This window comes from Daucus carota, chromosome 1 (assembly GCF_001625215.2).
Source record: "Daucus carota subsp. sativus chromosome 1, DH1 v3.0, whole genome shotgun sequence".
In the NCBI taxonomy this organism is placed as follows: domain Eukaryota; kingdom Viridiplantae; phylum Streptophyta; class Magnoliopsida; order Apiales; family Apiaceae; genus Daucus; species Daucus carota.
In genome coordinates, this window is record NC_030381.2 from 30,223,328 (window position 1) to 30,240,172 (window position 16,845).

General features: G+C 34.0%; 2 protein-coding genes across 3 annotated transcripts; both read right to left on the reverse strand.

Moving 5' to 3' along the window:
* Positions 1-371: 371 nt before the first annotated feature.
* Positions 372-5,546, reverse strand: LOC108202687 (zinc finger CCCH domain-containing protein 14). Its single transcript, XM_017371205.2, has 3 exons — positions 5,337-5,546; positions 3,536-3,596; positions 372-1,459 (listed from the first exon to the last, which is right to left on the reverse strand). The coding sequence occupies exons 1-3, from the start codon at positions 5,419-5,421 to the stop codon at positions 694-696; spliced, it is 912 nt and encodes a 303-aa protein (XP_017226694.1). The 5' UTR covers positions 5,422-5,546; the 3' UTR covers positions 372-693.
* A 5,404-nt stretch (positions 5,547-10,950) lies between these two features.
* LOC108192471 (protein NRT1/ PTR FAMILY 7.1) lies at positions 10,951-14,382 on the reverse strand. Of its 2 annotated transcripts, XM_017372784.2 has the most exons (6): positions 14,271-14,382; positions 14,103-14,162; positions 13,450-13,588; positions 13,065-13,282; positions 12,367-12,926; positions 10,951-11,973 (listed from the first exon to the last, which is right to left on the reverse strand). In XM_017372784.2, the coding sequence occupies exons 2-6, from the start codon at positions 14,139-14,141 to the stop codon at positions 11,109-11,111; spliced, it is 1,821 nt and encodes a 606-aa protein (XP_017228273.1). In that variant the 5' UTR covers positions 14,142-14,162; positions 14,271-14,382; the 3' UTR covers positions 10,951-11,108. The 2 variants fall into 2 exon arrangements, with proteins under 2 accessions (XP_017228273.1, XP_017228275.1); XM_017372786.2 differs by lacking the exons at positions 14,103-14,162; positions 14,271-14,382 and having other exon boundaries at positions 13,065-13,215; positions 13,450-13,797.
* Positions 14,383-16,845: the final 2,463 nt, after the last annotated feature.

Below are 16,845 nucleotides of genomic sequence, written 5' to 3' on the forward strand. Positions count from 1 at the left end.
TCATGCCTACCAACTGACCCACAAAGTTTCCTCGTGATCAATTTAACTGACTCGAATTCTTTTGGTGACTAAAGAGTAAGAATCTCAAGTGCCCACATTTGCACGTCATCAAGATAGTATATCCAGATATTTTTCAAAAATTTGTGTGATGTTCCTGAAGATTTCAATTCTAAATCCGTCATCAAGATATCGTATATCTGTTTGTGAATGTGAAGGTCCAGAACTATTTTTGCTAGATACCCTTTTGAAAGAAAGAAAATACAATGTTGAACAAAGATTTAGCCCGAGCGGCGAAATCCTCCAAGCCAAACGTTGAGAATTTGCAATGAACTTGGTCATTCCCACAAATTTAAAATACACACACTAGAAAATTACCACACCAATAAAAAGCTGTCCAAATTTATTCAAGGAGACGATTAACACGGATTGCCACTTTGTCAGGAAGCACCTTAAAACATAACCAGGTCTAAAGAAAGCAAGACATTCAAATGTTAAATCATGCCAACAAGTAGATCAGAGGTGAGAGGCAGCATCTAAACTGTCAAAAACTACTAAAACTCCATACTTTAATCCCAGTTTCAAATTCCAAGACTCCCGAATATGAAAATTGAAAAAAGAAACTAAAACAAACCAACTAAGATCACATCTGAGATGTAAACAGCCGCAACCAAGCAAGTGGGGTGATTTTTCTGCTCAAATTCCTGACTTGCGCAAATCTTCTGCACCGTGTGCAAAGTGGCACCTGTCCCCAAAAGTGCATGATCCTTTAGCGAAATTCTCACAGAGCTTTGTCTTGAAGTTGTTTGCTGGACCAGTACCAGACATTGCATGGCTTTTTGGTGGCGGTCCAGAGGCTGATCCGATGCTCACAATAAGCTCCTGAACCATCTGACTGGCTTGTTTGATCTGATCGAAAGTACCCTCCAGTTCGATGTTCCTTAGATTTGGATCAGCCTCGTGTTCTCTGATGGAAAGCTTTGCCCCAGTCTGGCGACATATTTGCTTAGAGTTGACGCCATTTTTACCAATTATAGCTCCAGCAAGTGATGCATCAACACTAATCTTTGCTGTGGCATTAGCCCCAAAACTTGTTCCAGTTCCGTAGCTTGGAGGGGTTGGCTCCATGCGACTACCAAACCTGCTACCAGGCATCGGTCCCATGCCACGTGGGTCTTCATGATAAGGAACTGTCGGTCTGCCCAACTCCCATTCACCATGTGCAAAGTGACACTTATCACCAAATTTGCACCCTTCAGCAGAGTTGTATTTGTTGCACAAACGGGATTTGATTGCCGGGGGTGACGAACCGTCGGGAAATGATGGTTGTCCAAATGATGGTTGCCCATGATTTCGGGCAGGGGCTGCTGGATTGTTGCCAGTCATTTGGGCTACAGCTTTGATGCCACCTGGTACGTAATGTAAGAAATGGCATCCCTCTCCAAATGGACACCCTGCAGTGCTGCAGACCAATGGAAAACAGATGAATCAGTTCCAGACGATGTTATAAATAAAGAAGCCAGCACTAACATGAATAATAGCCAAGAAAAAGTAGTGAGGCCTTATGATAAATTAATCGAAATTTCCACTGTCAAAAATGTTTCATGTGATGATATTAATCTTTCATGAATATTAACCTAATTGTGATGTTCTATACTGCAAATACTGTTTTTACTTAGCAGAAGATTGGTCTAGAAAGGAGTTAAAATTATACTCCCTCCGTCCCATTCATTTCTATACAGTTTTCTTTTTGGGATGTCTCATCATTTCTATACATTTCAAAAATAATAGCTTTTAATAATATAAAACACCATTACACTAACTACTTCTTCCACTATCTCCATTCTATAATACTCCCTCCATCCCAAATTAGATGGCCCCGTTGACTTTGGGCACACAATTTAAGGTTCATTGAGCGCATAGATACGTGACTTATTTTTAAAATTTTATTTTTGCAAATAAAAATTAAAATATGAAATTTTCATTTATAAAAGAAAAAATAAAAAAATAAATTTTGGAAGTAGACGGTCAATGCACCTAAAGTTACGTGCCCAAAGTCAACGGGGACATCTAATTTGGGATGGAGGTAGTAATATACACACTATTACACCCAATACTTTCTTCCACTATCTCAAATCTATTATTAAATATAAATGGGTCCCACCACTATACCCACTTTTCACCTAACTTTACTCATTTTTACACTTTTTCATTTTTACACTTTTTCTTGGTCTCCGCATCCCAACCAAATGTACACAACTGGTTGGGACGGAGGGAGTAGCTCATATCGAGAAGGGATTATAAAAACACACATGGAAAGAGCAAATAGTTTTGAAGTCGTAATCTAAATATGTTCAACTATTTGTGCCTGTAAACAATGTTCCATACCATTATAACAGGAAACGATGACTAAATGTCACACAAGATTAAGTGATACTTGTTTGTTTTCAGCATAATCTTCATATTGGTCTACATTACTCCAGCAATGACAAAAATGATATTATCTGACAATAGTCTTCTATATGCTAATCCAAATAGTGGAAACAAAATGTAGGTCTTGTATAACCAAGACACTTAGGTTAATATAACCCTACTTAACTAATTCCAAAAACATATAATTTGGTAGAAGTTATTGCTACACCAAGGGAAGCGGCCAAACAATACCTTCATTTTGAACTTGTTACTTTGAAGATTATAGACCAATTTTCTACGATTAATTGTAATGCTTTAAGAAAAGAGTCCCCATAACAGAATATATAAACCACAATAATATCTTTTCTTATCTTTAGAAGTCATCTATCTGCTGATCTTAGACTTGGAAGAATGTCGCAAGATATATAATTAACTTTATCCCTTATACATATAAACAAAACACCGCTAAAATTGCATTAGATAGAAAAAATATTATGCTAATAGATACTAAACAAAATCATGTACAGAGCAAGTGATGATGACTAATATATATGATCATAAAACTTCCACGACGCACACATGTACACATATTCCTGTGATAAGGACTATGAATGCCCATGCTATTCTTGATATATTCTACCAGTTTGACAGTTTCTGAGCCTGTTAAGGAAAAAAAAATACAGCGACCAGTATACCAATCACCAAAGTGAATCCATGATCAGTGAGATCAACCGATGTTACCTTAAGCAAACACCAAACAATAACCTGTAAAACTTAAGGTGACTATTTCCTAAAAGTATTCTACGACTAATTCTGATGAATACAGGTAATATATAAGCCTTGTCATTATTAACAGCCTCAAATTTTCAACCAAACGAATTGCTTTGAGGTTCAATGGCCTCAAGTGCTTATTTCAACAGCCCGTTCGCAACTCAAGAATCCGTTCAGTAAGCCTTGTTATTTGTGATTAAAAAGGTATTTTACCTGTAACACAACTTTAAATGCCCAATTCATTAGTCCAGATCATCGCTTTTATTAAAAACCACTAAAGAAATAACTTACAGCTTAAAAGTAAAAGATAAAATTACACTTGCATGATTCATTTTACATAGTTTAGAATTAGAACCTGAAAAACTTTGTGCATGGCTTCGATTTGCTTCCTATACCAGTTGTAAAGGACTCCGTTTCTGTTACAGAACATTAATTTTTTATCTGAGTTAAAATTTCAGTGAATTACTTTCTTCAAAGTTTAGCCAAGATTTCATACTCATTCACCAATAAAAGAGCCATTAGATATAAAATATGATATATAATAAGGTAAATACAGTATAGATGATACATTCATTAGAGTAGTTTCAGATACCAATATACTACAGTTTTAGAGTTCCAGGAGAACACCCGGGGAATATATTTTAAAGGTCCTCTTTTAAATATTACTAACTATTTTGACTCTTTTCCACACAATATCCAATTTCATTCATAAAAAACTTCATATTGAAATCAACTTCAGTAGCAAGTCTCCCTGCATAAAGTTTTCCGGAAAGTAGGGTAAAAACAAGATTAAAATGAAAAAAACAAAAGAGCCATATATAAATTAATTTTGGTGATGCCTTCATGTTCAATTGTCTTCAATTTCACATAGTGAAGTACTATCCAGTGTTATTAAACGCGGTATTCTCACTGAAGAGCAAATGCTTCTTGGGGGCATAAGCGGAACGCCCTAGACACAGATTCATCAAAGACAAAGAAATATACTTATATATATGATAAGTAATGCAGAATATTATTAATTTATAGATTAGAAGACACTTAAATAATAAAGCAAATTCATCATCATATAGATTCAAAATAGAACCATTTGAAGTCGGAGTAACAAAGAAATGCAAAGTTAATCCATCAGTTACAGCAATTAAACAAATAGCAACCATAATAAGTATGCATAATCAGTATGCACAATATATAACTGTGAATTTTAATTACTTAATATATAAAGGTCAGCACATATGAAGGAAAGAAATTTAGTAAAAGAATCAGTATATACAAGAATTGTATGTACATACAAAACCGTATATACTATATATGTGTGTGTAAATCTATATGCAAGAATTGGTATACATGAATATGAGTAGATAATTACAAGGAAGAAGATGAGAAGAATGCATATGCAAGAATGAAGAATCTACAAATGTGTGTAATTTAACGGAAGCGTGCATCTCCTGCACTTTTTTATTTGCGCATAAGCGCTTAAGGCACACAAAAGCACACGGACTGGTACTATCTTTCTTCAGAATGAGGAAATAAACATAACATATTAACCTTGCACATTCTCATCCACAGTATGAATGACAAAATTCCTAACACAATATTTACAAAACAAAAGTAAACTTGGGAATTTGATTGTTCTGATTGATCATTATTATATTTACTGCCACTCCAGATTTCTAAGTTTCTAGACATGTAGTAGAAATCCTTCCAATTTTGAGAACATAAGAAAATCCCGGTACCAAGGTAAAACCCAGTCAATAAGAGGTGACAATAGCCTTACTAATCACAGAGACAGAACAATCAATCGATGCAAAATCTTTTACATAAGATTTGGTTTCTCAAAGACCTAATCTTACATAAAGTTGTCAACACCCAAATTCAAGTTTATTTATAAATCTTTACATCACTAAATAGTTTTTATTAACTTCACCCTGCACAAAATCACATACAAAGTGCAAAAACCCAAATACAAGAAACAAACACTACACACCAGTAATAAACAAGAAATCAAGAGTGATAAAAAAACCAAAAAAAATCAATTAACACAATCAAACAAGTTCGATCGAAAAAACAAAGCACGACCCATCAATTGAGTAACCATATTAAGAATTCCCAACTCATCAAACTTGAAAAATACATAAAAAGATGAAAAAAAGTGAAACCTTGCTTGGACTTCTTGAAAGCAGCATTGCCATTCAAGGCAGGAGCTTCAGGTCTTGCCCTCTTTCTAGCACTTCCAAAATCCATATGGGTGTTTCCTTTCGAGATTAGATGATGTGAAAATTAGGTCTAGATGTGCCTCACGATTGTACAGAGATATATTGTTTGATGATTGTTGGATTTCTACAGGCTGAGGTTTCTAGTACTATCCTTTCACGTGCTCTCTGTTTATTCACGTCTTTTGGTCAACGGGGCTTTGGGCCCTTATACTATTGGGCTTATCAAACACAACAAGGCCTCGTTTATGGAATACGATGTCATTATCCGTTTTCAATTGACCCACTTTTGATTGAATATTATAAATATTTATTTATTATTTAAAAAAATAAAAATTATACTTTAGAATAAATTAGATAATTTTTAATAATATAATTTATTTATTAAATTATATAATATATAAATTTCAGTTAATATATAGTCAATTTAACTGCTCAAAGGTTAAAAGAGACATGTATTACGAAACAAAGGAGACATGTATTACGAGACAAACAGAGTTATTATTTCACTTTTATCATTTTAAATATTTTTTTTTGTTGATACAAAATAGGATTTTTGATAAATTTCTTTTTTATTAATGATAAATTATTATCTAATCGACTAAAAGGCCACGTGTTCACGAAAATTTAAATAATAGAATAATATTATTTGAGAAGGGGGCCAAAAAGCACCTAAAAAACACAAAATTATGATAAAGGATAATTATTATAAATACTTGTCATCAAATCTAAGGCGTATATTGAATTGATATTTTAGTAAATTTATTCTCATTTATGAAATCCAAATATATTCAATTTTTAAAAATATATAAAAATCTTATAATATTTAATTAAACTTTAAACTTTCATGTAAAATCCAGTGGTATTCATGATTTTAAATTATATCTAAAATCCATATGGTATTTGATTAAAATTATTTAAAATTTATTAAAATCTGATGTTATTCAAATGTTGATAAATTTTTTAGACTTCATAAAATGATGAATTTTGTGGTGTTGTGCTTAAATCTTAAAGACTCTATAACAATTTTGTGGCATTTTATCAAAAATCAACATAAAATAAGATCCTGGATTCTCCATGTGAAGGTCCTCTTTAAGCAATCTAATAAACTATTCTCAACTATCGTTGTTTTCAGTTTCAACCTGGGCCCAACAAATTGGATACATCCCATCATTCGGGTCTGTACCAACTGCAGTCAGCAAAATTCCTCCTAACGGACCCTTTAAATGGCATCCATCTAATCCAATGATTGGTCTGCAGCCATCTAAGAACACTTCCTTTAGTGGACCTAGACAAACATAGAATCTTTTAAACCTTGTACAGGTTCCACCTTGCTCAGTCATAATCTTCTTTATGGAGGAAGGCATTTGTCTTTTGATTTCATTTGCATATGCAAAGATTTTTGCATACTCCATCTCATGATTCCCAAGGATATTATCCCTAGTCTTCTTCAGTGCTCTGTACACCATGGACAGTGAAACTTGACATTTCAAGTCATTAACAACTCTGGCATGAAATGCTTGTGTTGGCCGTTCTGGGTTCAATCGGATTTCATCCTCATATTCCTTTGCAATCCATGTGCAATTAACACATTTCTGCACCCATGTAGGATTGCAAGTATGTCTGTTAATCAGTGTCTTGATTTGTATGTTCTCTGTCATTTGCTTCTTGATACCATAGCACCTCCACTGACAACCCCCACTATAAAATCATTTTATTTTATTTTTAAAATTCTTCTTCAACCTGATAGGCCTTTGCTGGACTATGGCAAGTTTCCCCGCTGCAGCTCTGAATATTGCTCCATTTGCAAAAAGCATGCATGCCTTGAATTGAGGGTCAGCCATGTCTGTCAGTTCATTAAACTCATGGAAATTGCAATCATCTTCATCACAAGATGAAACTGCCATCCTTTCATTAGTGCTGTGATAGCTGCTCTCAGAGCTGATGTCCAAATCATGATCTTCACATACTTCTCCATCTTCATTAGCCACAAAGTCTTCATTTTTTTCATCACTTTTAGCAGCCACAAAATCATGATCACCCTCATGATCTTCAGTGTTTTCAGCATCTTCATTAGCCAAATGATCTTCAGTGTTTTCAGCATCTTCATTAGTCACATGATCTTCATTTTTTTCAACTATTTCTTCAGTGCTCTGTCGTTTTTCACTGCCTCGCTTAGCTTTTTTTCTTGCCACTGTCTTCCCTTTCATTGACTTTGAATTCTCATGTTTTTCTTCAACCTGACTTGGTTGGCTTTCAAGAGGACCATCCTCATCAGTAATAATGACTAGAGTTTCCTTTGTATTTTTGAACAATCCCTACAAAAAAATGTACACAAGTCATACACTTTTACATATGAAAATTACACTTTACATATGCAAATTTACACTTTTACATACCCTAAACATTGAATATCTTCCTCTTTTCTGGTCCTGTAGGGTGGATTAGGTGGGGGTATTCTCCTCCTTTTTGGTGGGACTTTTTCTACTTCACTGTCACTGGAATCCAGGTTTGAACTGTCACCTTCCCAACTCAGCTGTTCTTCTTCTTTCTTAGATGGATTTACCCCTTCATTGTGACCAGCAGGCTCACCTACATATCCTACCTCCTCTCTCATTTCTTCTATCCTTTCAATCCTTTGATCCTCGGCTAACTGAGTTAATGAAAAGTCATCCCAACCATCACCTACAACTTCATCAAGTGGCTCATCTGTCGTATATATGTTCAAGCATCTAGAATATGCAGTGAAAACACTAATTGATGCACTTCCTCATCACTAACAATTGGCATAATCCCCTTCGACAACTCTGTATCAGGAATACAAAACCAAAGGCAAAATTCTCCTAACACTAACCCCAGTTCTGTCAACATAGACTTTATATCAATTAGACAAAAATCCACAACTTCACACATATCAAAATACCTAATTTTACCTCGAACATAGCTATCAAGTTGTCATCAAACCTCCCACCATAATGCACTTTAATAGTAAAATATCTTGAATTCTCTGTTTATGAACATACATATAGGTAAAAATATGTTAAAATAGGACACTTTAGGATGCACGTGATAACAGATTTAGTAAAAAAATGCTTGCTCCTTCAATTCAGACAATATATAAACATAAAGGGACCACCACATACTATAAAAAACACCACACTATATAAATCCAATTAGATTGAACTATACAATAAACAATTAAAACTCTGAACACATAAATCCTAGAGTAATATATTGTCAATTACTAGCATATCCACATAAATCATACAAGAAAATCACTGAACACATGCATGCATATACAAACGAGGAAAATGGGGGAATTTGGGAGATGATATACCTTCATATTTTGGGGTTTCGTCGCCAGGAGCAAGAGTAGGCTCTGGAATCACCGGCGCATCACTACTGGCCGGCAGTCGTTTACTCTAGTACTCAACAGGAACTTCAAGCCAGCTAGGGTTTTCTCCAAAAACGCGACCATCTATCCTCAATCTACCTCTCATTGTGTTGAATCAAGAGTTGTTTTACTCTCACTAGGATTTCTTGCTTCAATCAGTCGATCGATAAAAAGGGGGGAATTTGGGAGATGATACTGGGCGGAGAGAAATGGTTTGATGCGTGTCTTCTCAAGAGTCTTAAAGGGTATTAAACATAGCGGTCAAACAAGGTTGACCGTTAACTTTTAACGGGAGTTCGAGAGCGGGTTGTAGTTTGTTTAAAATTTATAAGATATGGGTTGCATACTGACAAAATTATAAATAAGTCACCAAATCGAAAAAGGCACTTAAGTTAAGGGTTGCAAACTGTCAATTACTCTTCTATAAATTATTGTTACTTCTCCATCTCACTAAGATGTTATATGTATACGTTCACTATTCGCACAGATTTTGAGAGTCATATAAAGTATAATTTCATAATGTTTTATATTTTTCAAACTAAAAATTTAAACGTCAAACTTTTATTCAGAATTTATAAATTTAAAAAAAAATATTATGAAATTATAATTTAAAAGAGTCTTAGAAAACGTGCCAAAACATAATGTATACAATTGAATGGCAAAAGTAATGTATGTAATTGTATGGGACAGAGAGAGTAATTCATTAAATCTCAATTGAATACACCCCATAACAAATAAATCTTGGCATCAGGGCTGCCAAAATCCGACACGAACCCAACTCGAAAAAATACAAATCAGGATCGAGGATTTTATATTTCAGGTTGGGTAATTTTTTTCCAGAATAACTCGAGTCGGGTTCGGGTTGACCTTGTGTTCCGGAACACGACCTGAAATATTTATATATATAATATATTATGTTAATTATATATATATATATATATATATATATATATATATATATATATATATATTACATATGTTTATGATATGTTTATATATTATTAAAAATATTTTTATTCACATATAATTTCATTAAATTATTATTTATATATTTTTAATATATTATAATAAATATATTTAAAATAATTAATTTTAGTAGATTTCAGGTCAAAACGGGTCATTTTCAGGTTAATCGAGTACTGAACAGCTCGGGTTCGATTTGAAATTTTTAACCCGTTTCATATTTGAGTCGATCCAAAAACTGGACCGTAAAACAACCCGACTTTGAACCCGACCCATTACTCAGAATTGTCACCGCTAGTCGGCATATATCCTTATTCACAACAAAAACTCACCACCCCTGATGATTAATTTGTGGACTCATTCATTCACTCTCCAATAATGTTATCATTTTTATAAAAAGTTCTTTCTAGTATGTAACCATTAATTGGTATAAACTAGTTAGATGGAAGATTTTTATTGGTAAATATTTGTTGTATGTACATGCGAATCGTTATTATTAATGAAACCGGTGCCGATGAAAATCTGTCACATAACTATCAAGTGTTTGTTAGTGTGTGCTTATAAGCACACATCACATGCAGGTATAAACATACATGTGTGTGTATTTATGAATTTGTAAATCTGTTAGAATTCAAAATTGATCATTTTATATTTATGCATTTATAATTATATTTGCTTGAGCAGAGATGAAAATATGTTTTTACATTTGATACGTAAACGGGTGAAAAAATATTGGAAAAGGTGACTACACAAAGACTTGAACCTGTCCGTTAGGGAATTTTACTAATAGCTATTACGTAGCTACAAATTATACAACAAAAACTTCGAAGAAATTTTGGGGCCAGGACATGAGCTGGGCTCGACGCACCACCACCACTATTACGTGCTATGTGTATTGCGTCTTGCAAAAATTGCCATCCCTTCTTGAGATTTCCATTAAACAAGCCAAGCCGAGATCCATGCTTTTACTTGAAGAAGCTCGTCGCACCAGTCAAAAAAGTGTACTAATTAGCAAAAGAAATGCATCATATAATAAGAATAGCTAAGCCTAAGAGCTTTGTCGAGCACTTTCTAAAATTCCTTTGATTTTTGCCCTAGTAAGGTGCCGAGAAGCGGTTAAGAAAGGCAAGAAAGCTAGCAGTCCATTTTCAAAGAAATAGCAAGCGCACATTCATGTCATACATATTTAGCAATAGCAGATACTAGAAAAAAAACAGTGCTTAGTTAGCATTTTGCTGATGCACATATTAATGTTCATACATTCTTATTTTCAATGAACATGATAATCGGGATAGAACTGTCCGTTGAAAAGAACTGCTAATTAAACTAGTTCAATTCTTATCTGCTTCGGAAGTACTTTGTTACACATCGGCAACTGCTCCATCTTCTACTTGTCCATCCTTGGGTACCACACTCTGGCTTCCATCCCAGTCGGTGCTTTTGTACCACTTAGCACAATACACATAGATAGCAAAATCAATGACAACTAATCCAGCAATGAGGAAGTAAAATCTGTCAAGGTGGCCGTTATTTAGATCCTCTGGAATCCATCCAGGGTTATCACCTTTAGCAGTGATCTCCATTACCATAATTACGAGCATACTGCTACCATAGTTTCCTAGAGAAATTGAAGCCATGCAAAGTGAACTTCCAAAGCTCTTTATTCCGTCCGGGGCTTGTTCACTAAAGAACTCCAACTGCCCTACGTACATAAAAACCTCGGATGCACCGACAAGAACGTATTGTGGAATTTGCCAAAATACACTTAGTGTACTTGAGTCTTTTCCCGGAGGTACTCTTTTAAGCCTTTCTAACTCGGTGATTCCAGCTGCAATCATTGCTAGCATCCCAATAACCAGCCCGATTCCCATTCTTTGAAGTTCTGTTAATCCCTTAGGGTTACTGCTCAATCTTCCTGCCAGTGGAACCAAAATCTGGCGGTAAATTCCCGTGCAGACAAGGACGCTGCAGATGTCGAAAGATGATATACTAGCGGCTGGGATGCGGAAATTTCCAAATTCTAATTTCATGACCTCTCCTTGTTCAACAAAGAGAGATGCCATTTGTGTGAATACAACTGAATATATTATAGTGCACAGCCAGATAGGCAACAATCTGATTACACATTTGGCTTCTTCGACTTGAGTGACAGTGCATAGCCTCCATGGATTAACAATCGAACTGTTTTGATCTTCTTCCTCTACTACTGCTGCTTTATCTAAACACCTAAAGGAGTGAAAGGCACAAAAAGACCAAAATCAAAATTGAGTTGAATTAAAATCAGGAAAGAAGACAATGAAGTTTACATGACTACTTCTGAATATTAATTACGAGAAGTTACATCTAAAAGTTTGAGCAAAAATTGTCATCAAATGCAAATGATTATTTGACATATTTCTATTATATATGCACATAGCTAGCTGCACATTTTACCAAATATATATGTTATATTTATATTATAAATGTCCACATACATTTTAAAAAATATAAACGTCATAATATGTCCATGCTATGATACTAGATGACGTTTCTTTACTCTTCAAACTTGATGTGTTGTTTCAGATTAAATTAGTTTGATAAAATACTCTACATTTAATGGGAGGGTAAGTTTTAACTCACTTAAACTCATCAGTATGAAGAATTTTTCGACTTCCTTTGATTGCAGACTCTGATCCCTCAACCTCGTACAGCTCAGCACCATCAGACAATTTAAGTTTCCTTTTCCGAGCAGCAGCAACAAATACTTGAGCAACACGAGGCAAGGGGTTTCCACTCGGTTTAACATATCTATAACACTTGGTCCCCATCAAATATGATACTAATGCTATAACAGCAGAAGCTGTGGAAACCCAAAATCCCATTGTCCACATGCCAAGATCTTCGAAATACACAAGAATTGTGTTTGAGAAAAGTGAGCCGACATTTAGTGCAAAGTAGAAGTAGCAGAAGAAAACTGCTTTAGACTTTTTCTGCTTGGGATTTTTTTCATCAAACTGATCTGCTCCAAAGGTAGCGAGACTAGGCTGATGGCCACCATAGCCAAAGGCCACCAAGTAAATTGCTAGGTAAAATAATCCAATGCCAACTGACGACGTGGGCATACAAGATTTTTTACCATCACCGCAACCACTAGGTTTCACCAAAAATATCCAAGAAGAGAGTGATAACAACACCAGACCCTGACATAAAGAAATTAATAAATTAAAGCAAAGCTATGTAGTCGAGGAAAACTAATGTTATCAGAATTCATAAATTTGATCCATAAGCCTTAATTATACATATATATAGACCATAAAAGTATATAGTAGAAACATCACCAGCACAAATATCAGCTGAAAGATTGCAGAGGTCATATATCGTCCCCAGTATGAGTCGCTAAGAAAGGCTCCGATCAATGAGCACAAATAAACTGTTCCAGTCCATTTGCTAACGTTGTTGGCCGCAGAAGCAGTATCTTGACCAAGAACCCTGGTAAGGAATAAAACCAAGTTCACAGCAACCCCAAAAAAGGCTAGTGTTGCTAGACCTTGATTAGCTGTTCCATGACGTGCATATAAAATATTCAACATCAATTAGACTAGATATGGCTATTAATCTGATTGACAATCTATCTGACCAGTGGATAATATTACAGTAGATACAACCATATGTATTTTGGACATTATGTCGATCAATATTGGTAAGTTCTTGCCGATTACGTACCTAGAAGGAGAAATGCAGGTCCCCAGCCACCAACGCTCTTTTTATCGACTTTTTTGCTTTGGGCATATATAGTATTCTCTTTGTTGTTAATGTTGCAGTTCTCAATAGTAGCCCCTACGCAATTAGTTCCTTCCTTTTCCTGTACATTTGAGTAGTTACATATTTTTAAAAGTATTTATGTAATTGCATTATAACATTTACTATGCAACTTTAAAAAATATAATTACAATTGCAATTATGATAAATACCCTCTCTCCTTTTTTTTTTTCACAAGAAATTTAGCAGAAAATACAAAATACTGAAACAGAAGATCATGCAATGATACATAAATATTAAATGACTAAAGTAGTTATTGCTCACACAAAGAAAGTGTGGAAGGAAAAAATGTCTTGGTGAAAAGATGAAGTTCATTAGGTACTTGCATAAGCTAAGTATACGGCAACAAAAGAAAATGTTCAGAACGTGATGACTGATGTGCATGCCTACCAGTTCAGACAATCTTTCAATTACATTCTAAGGACCTAACTAAACTCTATAATCATGATAATACTTAATTAAACATACATGCAACATTGTTCAATATATTAATAAGGTGCATGCAACATTGTTCTATGCATTAATAAGGTATTTATGGAACTATATAATTTCCTTACATTCAAGGGGATCTCCTTGATGACGTTTCCTGAATCCATTGCACTTGTTCAATGTTTTCTCTGTAAATAAAAAAAGAGTACATAGAGATCAGAATAAGTAACAAGTAGGTCCCTGACACCAGAACTAAATCTGTAACTGATTTCCGAAAGCTGTAAGCACATTCTTACCGAGAGGAAATGTATAGTATATATCCCCACACAAGAACTTGCAGTGTAGAAGAAAAATATATAAAATTCTAGAAAATTTGAGGCTTAGTCTCTAATACACAAATCTTTGGAATGAGAAGAAATGCGCATAAGATGTGTGAATATATAGCATCAGGAATCCTAAAATATTAATTTAATTTACAATTAACTAAGTTGTCTTCAACTTCGAAGGAAAATACAATTTGACACCATTACAGGTATTACACTATTACTTGCAAGGAGGAATGGAACGATAGGTACACTTAAAAGAGTGCAAGCCACATAAATCATAGTATTGCTCTACACATGAAATTTCTTTCAACCTGATAAGCCATTCTCATTATCACCGGCCTACGAATTCAAATTTAAATTATTAGTTCTTATCCTCTGACATCGAGAGCGATATGTTTAATGACAAACAGTACTACTAATGTCGACATCTTGTAATACTCACCGGAAACACTATAGGTGCTACAGATGACAACAATACTAGCAAGGGAGTGGTCAAATGATCTGTCAATTTCTTTGTTAGGTCATACTGTACCGTATGTCATTAAACTTCTCTATCGAGTTATTATCTTCAGATTTTATCGAGATACAGAGCTACAATAGCACAGTCATAGTGTTCCTCAATTGTATCATATATATTCGACCAATATTAGTTTTCTACCACACCTGAAGAAATCAAATGACTTATAAAAAATAAAATCACGCACATACATTTATCATATCATGAATCCTAAATCAAAAATATTCAAACATTTTCGACTTTAAGATAAAATAATCAAAATTAACAAGTCAAATTAGAAAAGAATAGGTAGGAATTAATATAATGTTACCTTTTTCTGAACTTAAAACGGGGAACAACAGCTGTAAATGTCGGTGAAATATATTCCGATTCCGGCGAAGGAGAAGACAGAGTATCAGCAACAATATTTGGCCGGAAAATCACTTGACTCGCCGGAAAAATATCAAAATATTCGAGACCACTTTTTGTCATTTACGGCAAACAAGTATGATTTGTTCCTCGCACAATAAACAAATTGTGCCTAAATCTTCCACGGATTTCTTGTTGATGTATCTTATAACCTTGATCAATAAAACAAAATTTATTCAATTTTATAGCTCAAGAACCCTAATAGTTTTTTAGGAAAAATATGTAGCGATGAGAATGTTTTATATAAATAAAAATATAATAAATAATAATAATGATGCGTAGACAACAAACGGTGAGATTTTTTCTCCAGATTCACTAAACGGAAAGGACTCCCGGAGAGTTTGAAAGTTTCTAGCAAAAACTGGGACCCGCGTTTGCTGAGGTGTTCGCAAGCTGAGCTTACAGGTGGAATGCATGCAGTGCAACTTAGAAATTTTTAGTTCCCAACAAATTAACTTGACTATGTGTCATAAATTATGTGCAAGAAAACTATGTGTAATAAATGATTTGTTCTAAATATAGCTGGCTATCTTTGTGAAAAATTACTCCTTTCGTCCCTTTCGTCCCATTTTAGTTATAACATTTCTATTTTTGTTGGTTAAATTGATTAATTTTTGACTAGAGATTATAAGTCATTCTTTCATTATTTTAAAAAATTGAAAATTTCATTTTAAAGTAGATTAAAAGTTATTTCCGATGACATATATTTTTAAAATTTTCAATTAATAAAATATTAATAAATCTCAGTCAAACTTTGGTCAATTTGAATGTCACAATTGACCAAAGTTGACAACTAAAATGAGACGGAGGGAGTATAAAATTACATACCTGCCATCGGAGTTCTTAAATTAATTTCGCCGTGGTGCTAAATGGTCAAGCTCCCGCTCGTCACTTAGGGGCGTTTGGATAAAATTAAAAAAAATGTTTATCACTTAAAGTAAAGAAAGGGACTAAAATGAGAAATAAATTAAGATTTATAAGTGATTAAACTGTTTGGGAAAGAAATAGAAATTCTAAAACAAAAACTAGCATTCTCAGCTTCTTTATAAATTCTTCTGACTTTTAACACAAACGGATCAAGAAAAGCGGAAATCGGCTTTCTATTTTCCTTTGTTAGTTACCATTAACCAAACGGCTTCTTAATATATTATGAACATAGGGTCTAGTTTTATGGAGTGCACAAAAGATGAGAGTAATAGAATCCAAAATTAGATAAAATACAATATAGTCATTTTAATTTCACTTTTTCTTTCCACAATATATTTAAACATCCGACAACCTGTTGATTATGTTCTGTAACGTAATCGTTGTAATAAAAAAGGAGAAAAATTAATTTTATAAATCACAAAATATTACAATCTACAGTACAGCTCGTAGAACAATGATTTTAGTGATTAGATTAAGAACTTGTGACAGGTGCTCCAATAGCCCAGTTTAAATGCGGACTTTGTTGAACCTAATTTTACGACTAGATATTACTACATATATATCGAGGAGTTTCTTATTTTAAAAAAAAAATTTATGATCCGATCATCAAGTAAACTATAGGATACATTCTGGTAATAAAAAATTTAGTTTTTTTTTTTTGAAAAGCAACGAACTGATATACATTAAATCTCA